Source organism: Ursus arctos, unplaced genomic scaffold (genome assembly GCF_023065955.2).
Source record: "Ursus arctos isolate Adak ecotype North America unplaced genomic scaffold, UrsArc2.0 scaffold_26, whole genome shotgun sequence".
NCBI classification, from domain to species: domain Eukaryota; kingdom Metazoa; phylum Chordata; class Mammalia; order Carnivora; family Ursidae; genus Ursus; species Ursus arctos.
Window position 1 is genome coordinate 26,162,183 of NW_026622941.1, and position 25,213 is coordinate 26,187,395.

Here is a 25,213-nt window from a genome sequence, read left to right on the forward strand (position 1 = left end):
GACCATAAACCTAAACTTGTATTTGGAGCCAATTTTGAGGAAACGAAAGCCTTAAGTCCAGATTGAAGTCTTTCTTCTAGAGAGTTATGCTCCCTATTCCTTTTTACATCGCACTTTTAAATCACCTCTCAGTGATAGGTATTAATCACATTTCTTCTTTTTGCAACCCAACAAAATTTTCTAAAATGTCTAAATATTGTTTTCAGGGGTAGCCTGATATTCTCTTCTAAGACATCCATATGTATATACCTCAGCTGGATTACTAGCTCACTGAGCAGAGGCCTTTTAATCCATACATGCATATATGTATAATATCTGTTTTTATGACCTATGATACCTCAAACTATCATTTTCTCCTCCACACTACAAGCCATCAGAGCTATAGATTGATGTCTTAGATCCCAAAAATGGCGAGAGAGATTTTTGATTAGTCAAGAGTCATTGAACTTTTAAGACAAATTGAAAACCAAACTCAACTTTCGGAGCCAAATCTAGTCAGCTGCCATCATTTGGACACTATGTCTTCATTTTTATAGTCTTTGTTGCCAGTTAATTTGTAAAATGGAGAAAGTTAAGTATTGTAGAAGAATTGCATGCTAATATACAGAGTGTCCAGATGAAGTTCAAGTAAGTATTACTTGCCAGATATACTTGTAATATATCTATGGCACTTTCTGTGAGAATATGAAAAACACTAGCTTATTCTTGTTAGGATTAACCCTTCATTACCAGAGAGGAAAATTGCAAAACTCTTACCGAATAAAAAAATGTTTATGCGTGGTATATTAATTGTAAGTTCCTAATTTACTTGTATATGAGTAGCCCCCAAACATCAATGCTACATATTTTTATTCTTTCACAAATTGTCCATTGATGGAGAAAGCTTTGATAGCATTTGAGTGCTTTTGGTACTTTGCAGTGCTGTTCGAAGATATTTATAAAAACAGATTATAGATGCTTCCTTGTTGAAATCCTTTAAGGCTTTTTCACTGCAGTTAGAATAGAATTGAAATGCCTTTTCATGGTCTTCCATGATTCTGGTCCTCTACCCACTTTTCTGATCTCTGATTCACTTTTCAGGTCTAAGGGTCGATAAGAACACAGGCCCTGTGGCAAGAAATTTGACCTGGTTAAGGATTAGAAAGAAGTTGGCTACAGCTGTAGCATCTGATGGAATTCTCTAGTTCCTATGATCCACACTGGCCTTTTTGCTAGTTCTTGAGCTCATCAGCCTTATTCCCACGCTTGGACTTTGCACTCTTTTCTTTGATGGAAAGTTCTTTCCCCAAACATTCGATATGACTGAATTTTTGTTCACTTGTGACATCTGAACTCTATTTGTGCCTCTCCATAGACCTCTTTCTTGACACTCCTTTCTAAAAATTTTCTTTTCCATTTTTTCCCCTGTTTTATTTTCTTTACAGCCTGTAACACCATCAGAAATGGTTTGCTGTCTGCATTCCAAACTTCCTCTGTGTCCCCTTGCCAGTAATGCAAGTTCAGGAGAGCCAGGCTTACGTCTGTTTTGTTCACTCTGTAACCCCAGCTCCTAGAGCAGCATCTAGAATAAAGTGCGCATTCAGTTAATATTAGTTGAATAAATGAAGAGTGAACAAAGAATTAAGTGGCTGTAAAAATAGAATACATGCTTCCTTCTTGAAGAGAAAATGCTGAATTGGGTTAAACAGCTAAGACAAACGAGGAACAAAGTGGGTGGATCTGAATTCGGTTCATTCCACTGAGTCTTTTCGTGTGTATTGGGGCATGTTTCTGAACCTCAGTGCCTGTTTCTTTATCTGTCAAACAGGGATGTAGAGTTCATGGAAAAAAAAAATGGATGAATTAGTTGGTGAAATGACTGAGATTCATCAGTTTTCCAAATGTATCTCAGTCAAGGAGGCTCTCCTTTTGAATAACAGACTTGCTTGCTGTATGTTAGAAAAGTTGAGGTTATATTATAAGACATGCTAATAGTTTAATAGCCTTGCAAAATTTAAAGTAATATTTTGCTTAAAAAGAGCTTTTCACTAGAAAAAAAAGAACTGTGAAAGTATCCCTTCAGAGTTTTAACTTACTCATTTTGCAGATACCTTTTATTTTGCTTATTTTATTTTTAGTTAAAAATTGGAAAAGATCTGAAATAAATTTTTGAAAAGCAAACCGTGATATTTTTTCAAGAAAGATGAAATTGTGCTTGATTTCAAATGGCCCTTTACAACAGTTAATCTGTACTACTGTAGTCAAAAAGGTGAACTAAGAATATAATTACAGACATTGTTAACATCAAAGTTTTAATAGTTTCTCTATGAAGAGACAAATATCAAGCTTGGACATGCCAAAATCATGACATTTCTTCAGTTCATTCAACACATATTTATTTAATGTCTTCAGTATGTGAGGTACTGTTGTAGCTGTATTGGGTAGATACATCAGTGAATTAAACAAAGATTCCTATTCTTCCGGGGCTTAAATTTTAGAGGGGCTGTTTATTCTATGCTTTGCTTCCAGCTTGCTCCATAGTTTCATACCTTTCTCCTTTTGTAAAATATGACTCAGAGGATTGATACAGAAAATTTGGGGGTGGCTTTTAAAAATCATCTAATTACTGTTGCCTAAAATTAGCTACAACATGTTCCTTTGAGGTTATATGCTAAAAACCAACATGATATTAATGTTTTGGAGACCATCTGCTTCTTTAGACACATCTGCTTTGCAAATCTGGACATGTTGTTTAATTTGATGAGGCTGGATCAAATCTATAAGAATTGGGCTATTTCAAAGGAGAAGAAAAACTAGATTTTTTGAGACAATGGACTGTAGTTTAGATTGTAGTAGTCTACTTTGGCTATAGTTCTTTTAATGGAATTAAAAACACATACCTACTGCGTATGGGTAATGGTTGGAGTGAGGTGGTTTTGACTTAGTATATTTGTTTTCTATAAGTCTAATAATTGTAGAATTTATAACATACTTTACCTTCCAAGGACTTTGCAGTCCTTCACACACATCATTTTATTTATTCAAAATTTATCCTCTGGGGTAGAAAGGATGGACATTTCTAGTCTAAAATAATAGCTTAAAAAATTGAAACCCCTGTTAGGGATTAAATGTTCTTAGCAACACTACTAGGTATTTACTCCGAAGATACAGATATAGTGAAAAGAAGGGGCACATGCACCCCAATGTTCATAGCAGCATTGTCCACAATAGCCAAACTGTGGAAGGAGCCAAGATGTCCTTCAACAGATGAATGGATAAAGAAGATGTGGTTCATATACACAATGGAATATTACTCAGCCATCAGAAAGGATGAATACCTACCCTTTGCAGTGACATGGATGGAACTGGAGGGGATTATGCTAAGTGAAAGAAGTCAAGCAGAGAAAAACAATTATCATACGGTTTCACTCATATGTGGAACATAAGGAATAGCACTAGGAATAGAAGGACCATAGGGGAAGGGAGGGAAAACTGGAATGGGAAGAAACCAGAGAGGGAGACAAGCCATGAGAGACCGTGGACTCTGGGAAACAATCTGAGGGTTACATAAGGGAGGCGGTGGGGATGGGTGACCAGGTGATGGGTTTTAAGGAGGGCACGTGTTGTGATGAGCACTGGGTGTTATACGCAACTAATGAATTGTTGAACACTACATCAAAAACTAACGATGTACTATATGCTGCCTAATTGAACATAATAATAAAAAATATATACTTAGCAACAGATTTGGTAAATGAACTTGGTAATTATAATTTGAAGCTTGGTGAACTTTCCAGTGAATATTTGTGCCATTCATACTATGATTTTTTTTTTCTTTGAAGATTTTATTTAAATTCTAGTTAGTTACAGTATAGTGTAGGATTAGTTTCAGGGGTAGAATTTAGTAATTTTTTTAAAAATATTAAGTCTTAGTACAAGAATCATCATTCATCAAATAGCTATTGCATGTGTCCACTGTGTACAAGGAACTCCGTAGGATGCTGTGCAGTACGTAAAGATGGGTAAGTTAAAGTTCTGTTCTAAAGGAACCTGCAGTCTTGTTTGCATATTTCAAATTCTTCTTAAAGAAGTATGGTTATTAGTTTTCCTTAAGCTCAGTGAGTTAATCCCTTGGGATGACACAGACCATCGCTGGTAGAACTGAGGCTAAAACATATGTTGAAAATTAATAAAACTTTCCCTGCCTTTAAAAGCATTTTTTCATTATAGTATATTTGTGTACATCTTTGTTTTTCTGCCTCTGCATACCATGAGGGTCTTATTGCTTTTTACATTTGTTGAGAGTAGTTTAAAATAGCTTATAAAGGAAATAATTCTTTCAGATATGTCTTTATAGTGTTCCTTGTATCTTTGATGTTTGTAGACACAATTAGAGAGGAAAAAATAAATTGCAGGGAAATTTTAAGATTAATGTTCATTTTTATACTTAAGATATACAAGAAATGTGAAGGCATTTATTATGGTATATAACATTGGAAAATAAGTATCCAGTTATATAATGATAGATCATGCTGTAAAAGCAGGTGGCTAGTATCAATTTGTGTTTGTAGTGTGTCATTAATGATTACTATTGTAGTTGCAAGGAAAGTGTTTGGAAATTACCTCTTTTGTTTGGACTGTGACACTAACAATACGGTGTTCAGTAGTATTAGGCCAAATTTTTAAACAGTCTTGTTATCACATACAAGGGTTTTTAAGTATTTGGCACCTGCTTATTTTGCTGCCTTCCTGCCTCCACTCTTAACTGCAACTCTCTTTAATATTTTTTGCCTAGAATAGTGAGCCTTGCAGGCAGGCTTCAGGCATCTCTTCTTTGATGTGGTTATCTAGAGAATGTTTCTCTTCTGCAGCAGACAACTCAGTGAGGACAGACTTTATTATTATTATTATTTTTAATCTTTGTGTTCCTAGTACCTACCTACCTTCACGTCTCTTTTGTAGGTGGGTGGATTTAAGTAACTGAATGTTCCTACGATGAGAGGTTTAAGCTATATAATAGGCTGGTCACTTTTGTATAGCTTTTCACTGTGCTCCGTAACCATATCTTTGACTCTTAACTTGACTCATTATCCTATCGTGTTGCCTCTGTAAAGTTTGGAAGAAAATAAGTATATGGTGTACAAATCAATCACTAGGAAAAAATTCTGTTCCATTGTGTTTCTTTCTTTCTTTCTTTCTTTTTTAAGATTTTATTTATTTTAGAGAGAGAACATGCATAAGTGGGGAGAGGGACAGAGGGACAGAGGAGGAGGGAGAGGGAAAGGGAGAGAGTCTCAGGAGGACTCAGCGCTGAGCACAGGGCTCAATGCAGGGGCTTGATCTCACCACCCTGAGATCATGACCTGAGCAGAAACCAAGAGCTGCAAGCTTAACAGTGGAGCACCCAGGTGCCCCTCCATTGTGTTTCTTAATTATGGGGAGAAAAGGTTTTAGTTCATTAACTTACATGTTTCTCCAAAGGATATATAAACTACTAAAAATCTATATAATCTGTATAATCTACTAAAATTGGGTTCTTAAACTGTGGGATTATTTGAAACCATGGCAAATAGCAAAGTGAAAATAGTTCTTCCCATTAAGCAAAACAATTCTGTCGTATCCAAGTCCCAAGAAAAGAATGGCATTTTTCTATCTACAGAAGATGTCGTGAATAGACCTAAGAGGATGATCTATAGCTATAATGTTCTTTAAATTTTCTGGAGTCCAACAAACACTATATTGTATTTTGCCAAAGGTAAATTATATTTTTACATTATCTAGTCACAGTTTAAGATATTAAATTTTGGGGCCTTATATAAATTAATCATCATGGAATCTTTAGAGGACATATAATGTATAAACGAAGGGCTGAAGCAATTCTATTGAGCGCTTCTTTAAATTTTAGTTAAACCTCAGTCAGAGTTTTATTTTCCTTTACTAATGTCTAGTCATTATGCAACTTCAGAGCGACAGCTATTGAAATATAGGAGTGGTAGCATCATCAGACAGTTTAACATTTGCAAAAGAAGGTTGATTATCTAAAAATTTGAGACTTATCCGGAGGTTTAAAAAAATATTTTTGTCTCAGTTTTTAAAAATATGTGCATATTTATTTATCTCCTTAATGCGTGTTGTTTCCAACCAAGTAAGTCTATTTTCAAAACAGAGATTATTTAAGAGATTTGGCTTATTTTTCTTTTCTTGGTGAATGTGCCAAAGGTCTGTTTTCTATAAGACATGTGTCTGTTTCAACTTACTATTTTGATTATGAGTAGTTTATTATCCAGATAGACCTTCAAAAATAGAATATTTGCTAAAGAATTCTTATGTATATGGTTGAGTACATATTTTAGAATGATTTAGGATTTATAAATAGCATGTAATGTAATATTGGGAACACATTAACTATAACATATAATGCTTTAATAAAAAGGAAAGAAAAAAGATGATAATGTTCTAAGCATTCCCAATAAGGAAGTGAGTGGGTGGAACATCTTCAAATGCTGATTTGGCTTCCCTTAGAACAGTGTTAACGTCTTTATATTTAACCGACTCAGGTTCCAGCATTTACACCACCCACTTAAGTTTGTCCAGTCTCCCGAGTTTTATTACTTTTTATGAATACTGCCTTGAGATTCTGACTTCCACAATTTGACTTCTACCTTTTTATATTAGGGGCGTGAACTTCCTGGGGGGCAGTTCTTTTATGTATGAAATTGCTCAGAGTTTCCATCTGCTTTTACTTGACTTGTGGTCTTGAAGATCATGCTTGGCCCATGGGATATTACAGTGTGCCGAGAGGATGTGGAGTTTTGTCAGCCAGTGAAATATGTCTGTTTTTTTTTTCCTTTCTTTTTTTTTTTTTTTTCAGCAGCTTTCATACACTCCTCATCCTGTGTGGTCTTCACTAAACTGAATTTATATTTAACAGAACTACTCACCCTCTTTATCATCTTCTATGACTTGGCCTTTTTTAAGGAGAAGGTGTGTGGAAGTAACATCTGAGCCAAAAACTGTAGTGCTGGCAATAGGAAAACCTAAAACCGAGAGCTTGAAGTAGGTTATAGATGAATGTGTTCAATATTCACAAATGTGTATTTTGTAATGCAGAGGAGTATCATATTTCAGATATGTACAACTGTCAAAAAAAATTCTCATGCCAACAGTAGACTCCAAGTTTTGTGTGTGATCCAAATGACTGTTTTGCTTCTTTTTAGGCACTACTGCAGTCTTCGGTTAAGCAACAAGTAGAAGCTATTGAAAAACAGTACATCTCTGCAATTGAGAAACAAGCACACAAGTGTGAAGAGTTGTTAAATACTCAGGTAATAAAATTGCACATCCATTATATATTTATACTTTTCTTCTGACTCTCCTCCCCTGAGAGCTCTATAACTGTTTATTCAGTTTCGTGCCATTTACTTTCCTTGGTGTATTTTGGAGAAAAAAAAATATGCTTATGTAAACTTAATGTTAAAGTTTGGGAATTTTATGAAAGACTAAAGATAGAGCTAAAGGCCTAAAATATGTGGCTCCCCCACAAATTAATGATAATTCTTATGTTAATATCTGAGTTATAATATTACTCAACAAATGACAGAGGCTAAGAGATGACTATGAATGTATTATGGCATGTGAAATGATTTTTAGGAGTACAAGATTTATAAACAATGTTTGAATTTTTAAAGGCACTTATTCATGTTTGAGTTACCTTTCATTGCATGTAGGCATTGGTCTCTGAATTTTTTCACTGAATTTTTTGTTTCTTTTCTTGATTTAATGTCTTAGAAGACATTAGAGACATGATCAGCTGATTTACACTGAACAATCAGTTGAAGAGAATTTATGGAGGTGTTGTACTGTAAGGAATATATTCAAGAAATTCCAGCAACACTTTTAAATAACATAAAATTTGGTAGGTGAAAATAAAACCAGCTTTACTTAACAGAACTCTTTTATATCATGGGAAGAAAATATACTAAGAATTTGGAAAACAAAGTTAGGGGTAGAATTTAAATGGCAACTTAATAAATATGCCACCCCATCACTGAGATTGCGGTTAATTCTATTAAATTATTTCAATGTCATTTTAGTAAATGGCTTGAAAGAGGAAATACACAGAAAATTTTATAAATTTAATACAACAATTATATTCTTTTGGGTGGTGAAATACCAGGTCGTCAGAGGTATAAAGTATATGACTTTGTAAATGGACAGAAAAATAACAGAGGTGAATTAAGGTCACAGAACTGTGAAACAGCAGAAATCAAGGCAGGCCAGGTTATACCCTAAACTCTCTGGCTTCAGGCAGCAAAGATTTATATCTTACTCATGCTGCATAGACACTGAGGATTGTTCTTGGGGCTTGGTGCCAAGTCGTCCTCACTCTAGGAACTGGCCTGGTAGTGTAGTTCCTATATGGAGCATTACCTGTTATCATTGCAGAGTGAAAAGGAGTCCAGTCAAATTTCCTACTAGTAATTCAATATTCTGGATTGGAAATGATACTTCTACTCTCAATTTATATCCATAGTGCTTCACCTCATCGTATTGGGGCCAGGTAGTGAGATCGTACTATAAATCTGAAAGGGAGGGAGAAGGAAATATTTGGTAAGCAGCATTAGTTATACCACAGTTGGCTCTTGTAGTTGCCAAATATTCCCAGTCTCCATCTTACAGGCAAATTTACTTAACCTGTCTCCTTGGGAGAAAATCTGAAAGTTCTGACCAGCTATGGCCGTAAGCTCAAAAGTCCAGTATCTTTAGATGATAGGTAGGGAATGATGTACCACAGTCTCTACATTATCAGGTCCAGATATATAGTCCCCTTTGACCTGAAGAACTAGAAACTAAAATATATGTTGTTTACCTTCAACATATTTGGTATACAATGGCAAGATAAAGGTATTCACTATAAACGCTCTCAGTAGGAAAGCTGAAGAATCAGAGATGCACAGCTATCATTAATATGTAGCAATTCTCAAATCTCAGTGGACAGATTAAATAAGATCTCTGTTATGGGACTAGGATTGGTCTTTGACTGACCATGATTCTCTGTTTAGGGTTTAGGTACAAAGGCCTGCCTGCCTTTGTCACTTAACTGTGTTACTATGGAATGTCGTAGGCTCTCTGTGCCTCCACTGTTCTTTATGATCTTATAGATTTTAAATTTTTCAATATCTTTGTTGGCTATATCTGAGTATTGGTGATTATACCATGTCTCAGCCTGCTTTGTGACTATAGAAAACTGGGAGGCCTGGGTCGTTTTAGATAGCAGATAGTGACAGTCAGGGTAATGGTTCTTTTGGCTCCTCATCTGTTTGATTACAACCAGCTCCATTTGTCAAAGGCAAACCCACAGTTATTTTAGAGGCCTACTGCCTACATTTAATATGTTTATATGATTTTCACCCCTATACTTGCCTGTTTGTCTGTATCTTTCTCTTTTTTTCTGATTAAAAATAACTTCATTTATCAAACCTGGGTTGAAGAAATTCCAATGGTCTCTTTTCTCCCAACCACTTTTTCCAAATGAAAGTATATGCAGGACAGTCACAGCCTTATTGGGTCCGTGCTTGGAGATACTGTGGATGTGGCTAACATACACTTGGTTTAATACTTGCTGTAAGGTTGAATTTAGTTGGTCTTTGTTGCTCAAAGACCCTCTCAATTATTTCTTTTAGAAGTTGAGGTTGGGAAGGTGGTTATTCCTGTAAGTCCCCAAATTTCTGAACTTTTTCTGTTACCTGTAATTCAGTTCTTGTGAATTGTCTTTCCTTCTGAATTCATTGCTGAACTTGTCTTTTTCTTACAATGCCTTGTCAGAATTAGCCAGTAGCAGAGCCGATAGCAGAGCTAATAAGTGAACTTAGCACAGTGGTAGGTTAAAAGATTAACACACAAAAATCAATCGTGTTTCTATACACCCTCAATGAATAGTCAAAAAAGAAATTAAGAAAGCAATTCAGCTTACATTGGCATCTTAAAGAATAATATACCTAGCAGTAAATTTAACCAAGGAGGTGAGAGACTTGTCCACTGAAAACTACAAAACAGGGGTGAAAGAAATTAAAAATAACCTAAGTAAGTAGAAGGACATCCCATGTTCATCAATTGGAAACATTGGGTGAGAGCACTGTAAGACTACCTCAGGACATACAGAGGGTCAGAGGCAGTTCAGTGTGATGAGATACTGTTTAAAAACCAAACACCTTTTAAAAGGGGGTGTGATTACTAGGTAAAATCACATAAAGTGTAGAAATGGTAATCCCACACTCGTTTCTCTAATCATATTTCATTAGATGCCATTTGAAATTTGAAGTTAGTAAATTTAGTTTAACAACAATATTAGCTGGATGGTTCCTTAGAAATAATTTAGTTTAGCCTTTGTGTGTATGTGTGTGTGTGAGCGCACATACATGCATATCTTTCTTTCTCTCTTTTTCTCTCTCTCCTTTTTCAAATTAAGAATTTAAAGGAAAAGCAAGTAAACACTCATCAGAGTAATTATAAGCAGGTGCTCTGGAATCTGCCTGCCTGCCTTTGTCACTTAACTGTGTTACTATGGGATGTCGTAGGCTCTCTGTGCCTCATATTTCTCATCTTTAGAATGTATACACAAATAATTCTACCTCATAGGATTGTTAGGAGTATTATATGACATCAGATTTGCATAGTGCTTCGAATAGAACCTGGCACATTCTAGGTGTTCACCCCAGCTGATGTTGACTGAATTATTATCATCTTTGTTATTCTTGGTCAAGGTATGTCTACTCCCAAAACAAGAGTTAGTACTCACATTTCCTAATTTTCAGCCTGTAGAAGAAAGGCTACTTACCTGTAGTTCATATATTATCTGTGTTTGATTTAAAAAAGTCAACCTTTAAATTTTTACACATTTACCTTAGGGCCTTGTCTAGTATTTGAGTGCTAGACCAACCTTTTGTCTTTTCCTCTCCTCCTTATTTAATGAGGAGGGCCTTTTATATGACTGACATTCTGCTGGATTATATGGATATAACATGAGCAGGACACAGTTCTTCTATTAATATTAAGTAGGTGGAAACCGATGATATGATTGTAAAACTGGTAAGTTATGATGAAATAAATGTTATCTTAAAGGGGTATATAATTCCTTCATATTGTGTGAGGGACCACTTATTGGACTAATGATGAGATCTTTCAGGGTTCATGGGTCTAAGTGAGGTCAGAACTGAGAATTTAGCATGAGAAAGGTAGATGGAATAGCATATTCACAATCTGTTAAATGAGAGAGTATAACATAAATGTTTGGCAAGGGGGTTTGAGGCTTTTTGAGACTGTGAAATGAAAGATGATTTTATGCCATAGAAAGGATAATAAAGGACCTTGTCTGCCACGTTGTCTGACAGGAAATTGGGAGCTGTTAAAAGACATTAACTAGAGAAGTGACATTTGTTCAGATTTGCATTTTAGAAATATTACTCTGGTAAAGTTTAAAAAACATTTGATGGGAGACAGTATTAGAAGCATATAAATCAGTTAAACAGCTATTACAGTTATCCTAGTGAGAATGGTGGTGGCCCAAACTAAGGTGGGTGTGTGGGAAAGAGAGATTTTGATGGTTTTGAGTCATATTAAGGGAACAGAAACCAGAGAATTTGTGGGAATAAAAGAGAGGAAGTAAATGTTGATTGATAAAGGATATATTTACACATACACAAACACATTTTATATACATATATATGTATTCATATAATGAATATATTTTTGTGGATGGTGACCAGATCTTTGGTTTTGGCAATTCACTGAAATGGGAAACTTAAGACCTGCAGCATGGTTAGGGTTGAAAATTTTGTGTTTTGGACATGTTGAGCTTATAGTCCTGTGGAATATTCAAGAGCGTTGCATAAGAGAGTTGAATACAGAGTTTAAAACTATGAGAAATATGCTAATGCATGAATTTGAAAATCATAAGTATATAGAAGGTCAGTGAAAGTATGTGGATGAGACCAGAGAATACATAGAATGAGAAAATAATTCCACCTAGTGTTCTGAGGGACTTCAGTTTATAATGGATAGGATAAGAGAGCTTTTGAAGGAAACTATAAACAGCAGGAGAAAAAGGAGGAAACTAAATGCCTACTATACCTAGGTCATGGGAAGAGAGAGCATTTTATAAAAAGCAAGTGGTTAACGTTTTCAAATAATGCAAAATAAGTAAGGTGTGGATTTACAGGTGACTGCTGGATAGGACAACAAGAAAGTGTCATTAAAAAGAATAGTTTTGGTGGAATGGTGGACAAAGGAGATAATCAGATGAGAAAAAAAGAAGATGAAACAATAGAAACAGAAGGCAAGTCTTTGGGAAGCTTAGATGATGAACATAAGAGAGCACTGTAGGTGGAGGGAGCTATGAAGGGGAAATTTTTCCCCCTTGTATTTTGGCCTAGAAGTTGAGCTCATTTAAATATTTATGAGCAAGAGCCAATCTAGAAAGACTAAAGATTTAAAAAAAGAAAAAAATTGATAGACCAGAGTCCTCAAGAAAGAGGAAGTAATGAGTGGAGGTTTTGTTAGATGAGCAAGTATTTGCATTCATGCAAGTGTGAGTTTGTGCATGTGGGTGGAGGGTTGTATGTGTGCATAGATATAAATATAATTTTAAATATTATTCATACTTGTGAATTGTAACATTCATGAATTTTATTTCTGAGTTCCTCTCCATCAGCACTTGTAAAATCCAAATTTCTGTGAAGGATATGTACAATATACTATTTATAATCTCTTAAGTGCTATTAACAGACATATATATATATGGAATGTTACCCAAGCACACCAAATAAATTATCTGTATTATTACTTTGTCCTTAAGCTTTTACAAAAAGAAAACTGAGTTTGTCTTTTTCCTGCAGTGTGTTGTCAAAAATGCCAAAAAGTGACCAACACGTTTTTAACGTATCTTCCAGTGTCTTCCCTTAGAACTATAAGTACTCATTTGAATTGAGTACAGACTGTAAATTCCATGAGAGTTAGGTTATGTGTTTAGTCTATATTTTGCAATATCCCCAAAGCCTACCGATTTTTTTGTGTATGTTCTAAGCATAGTAAAATCGACTTGTTCTTGAGAGATGTATACATCCATATATCCACTGTCACAATCAAGATATAGAACATTTCCATCAAACCAAGAAATTCTCTCATGTCCTTTTATAGTCATCCCTGCCCTTAATAGCCCTAGCCCCAGGCAACCATAGATCTACATTTTCTCACTATGAATAGCTAGTTTTTATAATTTCATATAAAATGAAGTAAACTGAATTATTTTTATATCTACCTGATTTGGTTCAGCGTGTTTTTTGAGATCATGTGGTTACATGTATTAGTTATCTATACATTTTGATTGCTGAGTAGTATTCTATTGTATGGCTATACAACATTTTGTTTATCCATTCACTTATTCCTGAACATTTAAATTGCTTAACGTTTGGGGCTGCTGTGAATATTCACATAAAAATCTGTGTGGGAACGTATGTTTCTGTTATTTAAAAATATTTAGGTATGGAATTGCAGGATCATATGTTAAGTGTTTAACTTTATAACCAACTTCCAAACTGTTTTCCAGAGTTTCTTGACATTTTATATTCTCATTGTAATGTATGAGAGTTCTCTTTGATCTGAAGCCTGTCAGCACTTGGTATTGTCAATGTTTTTCATTTTAGCCTTTTGTTTTCTTTTGAATGGGGAATGGCATCTCATCTCACTGTATTTATCTGAATAACTATTGATAAGCATGTTTTCATGTGCTTACTTACAATTTGTGTTTTTCTTTTGTGAAGAAAAGATCCTTTTAAACTTTCACTCATTTTATTGTTGTCTATCTTCATAATTTTAGTTGGTTTTTATAAATTCTAGATATAAGTCCTTTGCCATAATATGTATTATGAATATTTTCTCAGTTTCTGGTTTCCTATTAACTTTCTTGATGATATCCTTAGATGAATAAAACTGTTTAATTTTGATGAATTCAAACTTACTGTTTTTTCTTACTGATCATACTTTTGATGTTGTATCAAATCATTGCCTAACCATAACACGATGATTTTCTCCTATTTTCATTATGAAGTTTTATTTATTTTCTTAGGTTATGTATATAATCCATTTTTTAATTTGCCTGGGGATGTAATGAGATAGTCGAAATTTCCCCCCTTCCAATGACCTCCAATGTGAATATCCATTGATTTCAGCACTTTTTAAAAAAAATTTTGTTTTTTATCAACAAAAGTATCTTCTCCTTCAAAAATTGCTAGAACTCATACAGGATCCTATTCTGCAGAGTGGCAGGATATAAAATCAATGCACAGGTATCAGTTGCATTTCAATACACTAACAATGAGACAGAAGAAAGAGAGATTAAGGAGTCCATCCCATTTATAATTGCACCCAAAACCATAAGGTACCTAGGGGTAAACCTAACCAAAGAGGCAAAGGATCTGTACCCAGAAAACTCATGAAAGAAATTGAGAAAGACACAAAGAAATGGAAAAATGTTCCATGCTTATGGATTGGAGGAACAATATTTAACAAATATTGTTAAAATGTCTATGCTACCTGGAGCAATCTACACATTCAGTGCAATCCCTATCAAAATTCCATCAATTTTTTTTCACAGAGCTGGAACAAATAATCCTAAATTTTGTGTGGAACCAGAAAAGACCCTGAGTAGCCAAAGGAATGTTGAAAATGAAAACCAAAGCTGGGGGCATCACAGTGCCTGACTTCAAGCTATTTTACAAAGCTGTAATCATCAAGACAGTATGGTACTGGCACAAAAACAGACACATAGATCAATGGGACAGAATAGAGAACCCAGAAATGGACCCTCAACTCTGTGGTCAACTAATCTTTGACAAAGCAGGAAAGAATATCCAATGGAAAAAAGACAGTCTCTTCAACAAATAGTGTTAAAGCAATTGGACAGCCACATGCAGAAGAATGAAACTGGGCCATTTCCTTACAGCACACACAAAAATAGACTCAAAATGGATGAAAGACCTAAATGTGAGACAGGAATCCATCAAAATCCTAGAGAAGAACACAGGCAGCAACCTCTTTGACCTCGGCTACAGCAATTTCTTGCTAGACACATCTCCAAAGGCAAGGGAAACAAAAGCAAAAATGAACTATTGGGACTTCATCAAGATAAAAAGCTTTTGCACAACAAAGGAAACAGCCGACAAAACCAAAAGACAACTGACAGAATGGGAGAAGATATTTGCAAATGACATATCAGATAAAGGGCTAGTATCCAAAATCTATAAAGAACTTATCAAACTCAACACCCAAAGAAGAAATAATCCAGTCAAGAAATGGACAGAAGACATGCACAAACATTTCTCCAAAGAAGGCATACAAATGGCCAACGACACATGAAAACAATGCTCAACATCACTTGGCATCAGGGAAATACAAATCAAAACCACAATGAGATACCACCTCACACCAGTCAGAATGGCTCAAATTAACAAGTCAGGAAACGACAGATGTTGGCAAGGATATGGAGAAAGGGGAAGCTTCTTACACTGTTGGTGGGAATGCAAACTGGTGCAGCCACTCTGGAAAACACTATGGAGGTTCCTCAAAAAGTTGAAAACAGAGCTACCCTATGACCCAGCAATTGCACTGCTTGGTATTTATTTACCCCAAAGATACAAACATAGTGATCCAAAGGGGCACCTCTACCCCTGTGTTCATAGCAGCAATGTCCACAGTAGCCAAGTAATGGATAGAGCCCAGATGTCCATTGACAGATGAATGGATAAAGATGGAACTAGACAGTATTATGCTAAGTGAAATAAGTCATTCAGAGAAAGACAGTTATCGTATGATCTCACTCATATGTGGAATTTAAGAAACGAAAGAGAGGATCATAGGGGAAAAGAGGAAAAAATAAAACAAAACCCGAGAGAGAGAGACAAACCATAAGAGACTCTTAACTATAGGAAACTATGGAGGCTCACTAGAGGGGAGGGAGGTGGGGGGATGGGGTAACTGGGTGATAGGGGGACACGTGATGTAATGAGCACTGGGTTTTATATAAGACTGACGAATCACTGACCTCTACCTCTGAAACCAGTAATACATTATATGTTAATTAATTCAATTTAAATTAAAAGATGGGGAAAACAAAGTATCTTCTCCACTGTATTACCATATCATCTCTGGACAAAATCATTTGACCACATGAGTGTAGATTTCTGAACTCTTAATTTTGTTCTATTGACCTGGTATTTTTCAAACTTGGCAATATTGACAGTTGGAGTTGAGTAATTCTCTGTCATGGAGGGCTGTCTTGGGCGCTGCAGGATATTAGCAGCCTCCTTCATTCCCACCCCGTAGTGCCAGTAGCATGCGCTTCAGTGTGATAACCAGAACTGTCTCCAGATGTTGCTAGATGTCCCCTGGGAGAATGGGGGGTAGTAAATCACCCTTGGATGAAAACCACTGCTGCTATAAACATTGGGGTGCAGGTGCTGCTTCGGATCACTACATTTGTATCTTTGGGGTAAGTACCCAGTAGTGCAATTGCTGGGTCATAGGGTAGCTCTGTTTTCAACTTTTTGAGGAACCTCCATACTGTCCATCTGTATACAAATACCATGCTCTCTTGGTTAGTATAGCTTTATAGTAAGTTTTAAAATTGTGTGCTTAAAAACTTCAAATTTGGGGCGCCTGGGTGGCACAGCGGTTAAGCGTCTGCCTTCGGCTCAGGGCGTGATCCAGGCGATCTGGGATCCAGCCCCACATCAGGCTCTTCCGCTATGAGCCTGCTTCTTCCTCTCCCACTCCCCCTGCTTGTGTTCCCTCTCTCGCTGGCTGTCTCTATCTCTCTGTCAAATAAATAAATAAAATCTTTAAAAAAAAAAAAAACTTCAAATTTATTCTTGAAAGTTGTTTGGCTAGTTTAGATAATATGCGTTTTTTTAATACATTTTATATTCAGCTTGTCAGTTTCCATTAAAAAAAAAAGCCTGTTAACTGTTTTGATTGGGATAGCGTAGTTTTTAGGTAAATTTAGAAAAAATTGCCATCTTAACAATATTGAATCTTCCACAGGCCCACACATATTTTGTTAAATTTATTTGTAGGTACTTCATTTTTTAGAATGCTATTTTAAATGGAATATTAAAATTAAACTTTCAGATTTTCTTTGCTAGTATATTAATGCAGTTGGTTTTTCTATATTGACTTTCATCCTGAGATCTTGGTAAATTCACCTTTTAAGTGTGTAATTTTTTGTTGTTGTTAGTTTCCTAGGATTTCTCTCTGTACCTTATTATGTCATCTGGTATTTATTCAGTATTCCATATTATTCAGAATTATACTTTGTTTGCAATTTCTCTCTTTTTTTTTTCTTGCTATTTCACTGCTAAACCCTCCAATATAACATTTTATACATGTGGTGACAGCATCTTGACTTATTCCTAATCTTGGGGAGAAAGAATTCAGTCTTTCATCCTTAACTGTAATGTTAATTATAGGTTTTCTATTGATGCCATTTGTTGGGGAAGTTATCTTTTATTACTGTTTTTCTGAGAGTTTTAAATGATGACTCAGTGTTTAGATTTTGTCAATTTATTTTTCTGTATCTATTGACACAGTCATGTGTTTCTTCTCTTTTATTAATTAATGTTATAATATAATTTGATTTTATATATCAAAGCACTGTTATGTTCTTGGTATGAATCGTATTGTTAATGAGAAATTTTCTATTTTATATATTGCTGGATTCAATGGGATAAAATTTTGTTGAGGATTTTTGTGTGTGTTCCCGATGAATATAGGTCTATAGTTTGTTTTTTTTTTCTTATGGTATCTATTTCTGGTTTTGGTATCAGAGTAAAACTGGCCTCATAAATAAGAAAGACTTCTTTCTTCTCTGTTTTCTAAAAGGATTTGAATAGGATTAGTATTATTCCTTCTTTAAATGTTTGGTAAGATCCACCGAAGAAGTCATACAGGTCTATGATTTTCTTTATTGAGAAGGTCTTTAATTACTAATTTTCTATTTATTATTAGTTTTAATAATTTATGTTTTCGAAGGAACTTTGCTTAGCTTATTTAAATTGTTAAATTTATCAGAAAAATATAATGGCGTTTTATTATTCTTTTAGTGTCTGTAAATTTATAGTGATGTTCCCTCTTCTTTTCCTCATAGTGGGGATTTACATCAAGTGGTTTAGATTTATTACTTTGTTAATCTTTTTTAAGAAGCAGGTTTTGGTTCCATTGATTTTTTTGTCTTTTATTTCATTGCTTGTCTGACCTTTACTATTCCTTTGAGTTTAATCTTCTCTGTTTTTTGTAGTTCTTAAGATGCAAGTACAAATACATGCTTTTAGAGCTATCACGCTTATGCTAATTGCTGGTTTGCTTCACTCTGCAAATTGTAATATGGCATGTTTTCATTTTCATTCTGCTTAAGATGTTCTAAAAATTTCCTTGATTTTTGTACCCGTGATTGATTGATTGATTTACTAACTTACTTAGTTTCATGTTTTTATTTAAATTCCAGTTAGTTAACATATAGTATAATATTAGTTTCAGGCGGGAATTCAGTGATTCATCACTAACATACAACAACACCCTGTGTACATTAGAAGTGTGTTGTGTTGTTTACATTTCCCTACTTTTGGGATTTTTTTTGTAGCTTTTTAAATTGATTTCTAATTTAAAAATTTTTTATTGAGACTATATTCTGTATTAAATCATTTATTTTCAACTTATTGAGACATTTTATAGCTTAACATATATTCTGTCTTTATGTATATACTATGTGCACTTGAAAAGAATGTGTATTCCACTGCGGTTGGGAGGAACGTTCTATAAATGTCAAATTAGGTCATTATGGTTGATAATGTTTTTCAATTCTTCAAAATTCAATGATTGTATTATCTTCCTTCAGTTACTGAGAAAGGAATGTTGGTCTCTCTAATTGATTTGTCTATTTCTTCTTTCAATTCTGTCAGTTTTTTTCTTCATGTATTTGGTACTTTGTTGTTGAATGCATATGGATTTATAGTTGTTATATCCTCCTATTGTATTGCTTGTCTTAATGTCTATTTTGTACTATATAAACATAGTTAATTTAACTGTTATGCTTACTATTTATATGGTTTTTCATTTTCCATTCTTTTACTTTAAAGCTGTGTCTTTGAATTCAAATATCTTTGTTTAGCAGCATATAATTAGATCTTTTTTTTTATCCAATCTCATATTCTCTACCCTTTGATTGAAGTGTTTAGTCCATTCAATTTAAGGTAACTCTAGATATGCATGGATTTAGATCTACCATTTTGCCATTGTTTTCTACTAGTTTGTTTTACTTGATTTTGGTCCTTTGTTCCTTTTTCATTCTTACCTTTTAGTATACCATTTCAAATTTTGCTGTTGTCCTATGTTTATACAGTATGGAGCTATAATTGGTATATAATAACCTTTATGTATTTAAACTGTGTATTCTGATAAGTTTTGGCATATGTAAAACCCATGAAACCATCAACACAGTCAAGATAATGAACAGGGCTGGCACTCTTAGCAGTCTCCTTGTGTCTCACTGTAATGTTTTCCTCCTCCCTGTCCTCATTGTCCTTCTCCATTCCCATAAAGTCACTGATAGAGTAACTATATAGTATATATTTTCTAGAATTTTTATTTAAATGAAATTAAGCAGTATGTACTTTTTTTACCTGTCTTGCAGCATACTTATATTAAGATTTATTCATCTTTTCCCCTGTATCAATAGTTTGTCCCTTTTTATTTTTGAGTAGTATTCTATTTTGTGATTATACCACAGTTTAAACATTTATCTTTTTTTTTCTTTTTTTAAAGATTTTATTTGTATTTATTTGACAGAGAGAGAGAACACAAGCAGGGGAGCAGCAGGCAGAGGGAGAGGGAGAAGCATAGAGAAGGAGAAGCAGGCTCCCTGCTGAGCAAGGAGCCTGATATGGGGCTTGATCCCAGGACCCTGGGATCATGACCTAAGCCAAAGGTAGACGTTTAGCTGACCGAGCCACCCAGGCGCCCCTAAGCATTTATCTTTTGATGGGTATTTTGGTTGTATCCAGTGTTTGGCTGTTACAAATAATGCTGCTATGAGCATTTGTGTACAAGTTTTTGTATGGACCTATGCTTTTATTTCTCATGGATAAATATCCAGCAGTGGAATGGCTCAGTCATGTGATAAGTGTATGTTCAACTTCATTTGTGGTAATGGTTTATGTTATACATTTGGTGAAGTGTCTTTTAAAATCTGTTCCCAGTTTGTTGTTATTGTCTGTTTTCTTATGATTGAGTTTTGAGAGTTCTTTACATGTTCTGAATATATATCCTTCTTCGGATATGTGATGTGCAAATGTATTAGCACCGTCTGTAGCTTGTCTTTTCTTTTTCCTAATGTATTTCCACAAGTAGAAGTTTTAAATTTATATGAAGTCCAATTTGTCAATTTTTTTTTCCTATGGATCATTTTTTTGGTGCCCTAGCCTAATCCAGAATCAAAAAGATTTTCTTCTATGTTTTATTTTAAAAGTTTTAGTTTATAATTTCAATTTTCCAAATCATCCAGTTGCTTTTTATATATGGTTCTTTTTTTTTTTTTTTTACATATGGATACCCAAGCATTGCAGTCTTAATTGCTGAAAAGACTGTTCTTTCACAAGTGAATTTTCTTTGTACCTTATTAAAAATCAGTCATATATGTGTGTGTTTATTACCTAACGCTTTATTGGTTCCATTTATTTGTCTCTCGACTCCTATACTACTAGTCTTGAAATCAGATAGCATTAGTCCTCCAGTATTATTGTTCTTATATTTCAAAGTTGTTTTGGCTCTTCTTGGTCCTTTGCATTTTCACATAAATTTTATAATCAGCCTGTCAATTTCTACAGCAAAGCATGATGGGTTGTTATGAGCTGTGTTTACTCATATCAGTTCTGACACCAAATGTATGCATTTTAACATCAAGCAATTCTCCAGTTCTCCAGCTGGCTGTTGTGTAAGTCAGCTTAATTCTGATACTACCCAGAGTTAGTGCAGACCTCACAGGTTAAGGGCTTAGTCTCTAAGACTACCCCCACTTCAGATGCCAGTTACAAGTTCTATGCCTCCTATACCCCTAACCAACTGGCTATAAATCAGGGAGTTCCTATAACCCCCTTCTCAGGCCAGTCACAAATCCCTGGACCTCCTGTATTTCTGATCAAAGGACTATAAATTGAGGGTTTCCACAATCCCCGCCTGAGGTTTGATAATTTCCTAGAACAGCTCACAGAACTCAGGAATGTGCTTGATTTACTATTAACAGTTTATTATAATGGATGCAACTCAGAAACAGCCAAACAGAAGAGATGCATAAGGCAAGATAAGGGGGAGACCAAGGGAGCTTCTATGGCGTCTCCAGGTGTGTCACTCTTCCAGCTCAGTCACCCAGTTCACCAGTCTAGATTCAGTCTAAATCCTGTTGTTTAGGGGTTTTAAGGAGGTTTCATCACATAGGCATGATTGATTAAATCATTGGCCATTAGTGATTGATTCAATCTCAGCCCCTCCCCTCTCCCTAAAGGGTGAAGAAGTGGGTGAGACTGAATGATCCAACCGTCTAATCACATGGTTGGTTCTTCGGACAGTTGGCTCCATTCTGAAGCTTCCTGGGGACCCACCAAGTGTCACCTCATTAACATAAACTCAGGTATAGTTGAGGGAACTTGGTGTGAATAACAAAAGATGCTCCTTTACTCCTATCTCTAAGGAAATTACAAGGGTTTTAGAAACTGTGTAAGGAACTGGGGATGAAGACCAAATATATATTTCTTATTCTATCACAGATATTCCTTGGGATTGTGTTGAATATATTTGGGTGTAATTGACAACTTTACAATATTGGCTTCTTACCGAAGAACATGGTATATCGCTCCACTTATTTAAGTCCTTTTAAATTTCCCTCGGCAATGTTTAAAATTTTTCACTGTTCATGTCTAGCACATCCTTTGTCAAATTTATTCCAAAATATCTACCTACCTACCTTTCTTTCTTTTCTTTTTCTTTTCTTTCTCTTTTCTTTTCTTTTCTTTTCTTTTCTTTTCTTTTCTTTTCTTTTCTTTTCTTTTCGTAGGCTCCACAGCCAGCTTGGAGCCCAATGCCAGGGGCTCGAACTCAGAATACTAAGATCAAGACCTGAGCTGAGATCAAGAGTTGGACACTTAACCAACTAAGATACCGAGGCACCCTGCAGTTCTTATTTTTTTAATGCTAGTTTGACTTTTTTATTTTTTTCAACTTCAGTTACCCAGTGCCTGTTGCACATACAAAGAAATACAGTTGTTGTGTATCGGTCTTGTATTCTGTGATGATACCAAAATCACTTACTTAGTTTTAGCACCTTTTTTGGTAGAGTCCATAGGATTTTCTACATAGACGGTTATGTAGTCTGAGAATAAATTTGATGTCTTTTATGTTTCTTAACTTATTGCACTGGCTAAACCTGTAGTACAGTGTTGAAGTGGAAGGATACCTCTGCCTTTTGCTTGACCATGGGAAGAAAGCGTTTAGTCTTTCATCCTTAACTATAATGTTAGCTATACATATCTGCATGAAAGCTTTATTAGGTCAAGTATTTTTCTTTCTACTCCTAGTTTTTATTCTGGGAATAAATGTTGGATTTTGATTTAAAAAAAATATGTGTATATGATGTATGTGTACTTTCTCAAAGCATTCTCTTATTGTCCTTTAATATCTGTAGAAACTTTAGTGATGTCTCTTATCTTATTCCAGATTTCCATAATCCGTGTCATTGTTCTCTTTTCCGTATTAGTTTTGTAGAGATTTATTGATTTTTCTGAATCTTTTCTAAGAACTAGGTTTTGGTTTCATTGATTTTATTCTTTGTGGTTTTTTTTCTTATTTCTAGATCATTGACTTATACTTTGACCTTGATTATTTTATTTCTTTAGTTTAATTGGCTTTCAATTTGCACTCATTCTAGTGTCTTAAAACCAGAAGCTTAGGCTACTGATTGAAACTTTTATTTTTAAACATAGGCATTTGGTGATATATTCCTTTCTAAGTACGACTCTAGGTGCATGTCTCACTTTTTTTGTGTGACTACTTTAGGGAAGGTTGGCGAACATTTTTTGAAAATGGATAGATAGCAAATATTTTAGGGTCTCTGCTGAAACTATTTAACTCTAGCAGTATAGTGAGAAAGCAGCCATAAACGATGTGTTATATGAATGGCCATTGCTATGTTTCAGTAAAAGTTTATTTACAAAATCAGGTTACAGGTTAGATTTGAACTGGAGACCATAGTTTGCCAAACCTCTCTGCTGTAGCAGGGCAGGAACTGGTGTAACTTGGAGAATTTTAGGATCTTGAGTTCTTAATTCCTCTTTATGGTATATTTTTTTTCCTCAAATTTGCTTTATCATGAAAATCCCTTGGATTCCTTGTTAATAACATTCCCTTTCCTGCAGAATCTGATACAGTAATTCCAGTGGGTCAAAGGAATATATGAACATTATGAAATTGGCCATATTTAGCTATTTTTAGCCTACAAAACCAACACTTTATGTGCTTCAGTCTATCATATTTTTAACAAGAATCTAGGTGAGTATTTTGTTTCCACAGTATTAGGAAACATCATTTTGGACAATGTTTTCTAAATTTCTTTATAATGAGAATACTGGGGTTATTTGTTTATTATTCAGATGAGCAGGATTCTCCTGTATTAATTTTTATTCTTAATGATTTAGTTGGCGCCCACGTATACACATCTTTAACAGACAAATCAGGTGACATCTATGAGAGAACTCTGAGAGACGCTGTTCTAGTATTGCCTTAATATTGCTGATTTTCAGCACCTCTTATTCTTAATTTCTCATCCTTCAGGTTTCAGAAATATAGAGGAAATGCAGTAGGAAATTACTCCTACTTTTTTACGTGTCTTTAACCTCAAATCAGTTAAATGGATAGGTTGGAAGAAAGGACATGCAACTTTTGATATCTTTGTGGATGAAGAAGGCACTTCAAATGATGCCTTTTATTCTTTATTAGTAGTTTGGATTAGGGCAGCTGTATAATTTCTTTATACTTATTTTTAAAAAACTTTTAAATTACAGTTAATTGTAGTATCAAATAGATGCTGTGTAGGGATTACATGATGCAAAGTGCCAGTATATAGTAATTATTCAATAACCAGTAGCTATAGTTATGTGGAAGAATCTTTTGATTTAGTTCCTTTGTTATTTGTGATTACAGTTATGCAAAGGATGTCCATTATCCTGAAATACAAGAAATAGTTCACTCATCCATTATTTTTTAAGGTTTTCTATTTGAAAGAATGTTTAGTTTTTAATCTAGTCACAATTTCTGTTAGCATTTGGTAATTGATTTTTTTAGAAAACATAATTTCCATATAAATTTTGGAAATTTTCTTCTCCACCAGTTTTGAGACTTCCTGTATCACATTTTACTGCAATTTTTGGTAATTATATAGAACAAACAAATTAATATAATAGACAAGCATTAAGATTTAATACCTGGTTTCATAGCAGAGGAAAAATTGTTTTTTCTAATATTCTCCTAGGTTCTCTGGTTGGGGCCCTGTAAATTGAAGTGACAAAAGACAAAATAAGAGGAGATAACTGTACAGATTTATTTAATATAATTTTACATGACATGGGAACCTCCATAAAGAAATAAAGACCCCAAGAAACAGTTAAACCTGAGCATTTTTATTTTTTTAAAAGACTGTATTTATTTATTTGTCAGAGAGAGTACAAGCACGGGGAGCAGCAGGCAGAGGGAGAAGCAGGCTCCCTGGTGAGCAAGGAGCCCAGTGTGGGACTCGATCCCAGGACCCTGGGATCATGACCTGAGCCGAAGGCAGACACTTAACTGGCTAAGCAAACCTAGGCATCCCAAACCTGAGCATTTTTATACGAGGTTTGATGAAGAGTAAAAAGTCATAGAAAATTATCATAGGGCAAAAGGATGGGAGCTAAGGGTAGCAAACTGGATGCAACTTAGTAAGACCTATTCATTTGGATTCTTTTTGTCATCCATTTGTCTTCAGAAATAAGGAAGCTCCCTTTTTTCAGGGTATAAGATGTGTACTTCTCACAGGAGGGTCTTACCACTTGCTTCAGGGGGGAATGAGGAAGTCGGAGAATTCTTTCTGTGCCTGCCATTTCTCAGA

The 25,213-nt window shown here is 34.8% G+C and overlaps 1 protein-coding gene across 20 annotated transcripts in view; it reads left to right on the forward strand.

Moving 5' to 3' along the window:
• The window catches only part of CCDC91 (coiled-coil domain containing 91), a 312,578-nt gene that overhangs the window by 176,879 nt on the left and 110,486 nt on the right, over positions 1–25,213 (forward strand). For all 20 annotated transcript variants that reach the window (XM_048216514.1, XM_026502183.3, XM_048216516.1 and 17 more), the window contains one exon: positions 7,197–7,304. In XM_048216514.1, coding sequence (XP_048072471.1) covers positions 7,197–7,304 — 108 coding nt within the window. The remainder of the gene's footprint in view (positions 1–7,196; positions 7,305–25,213) is intronic.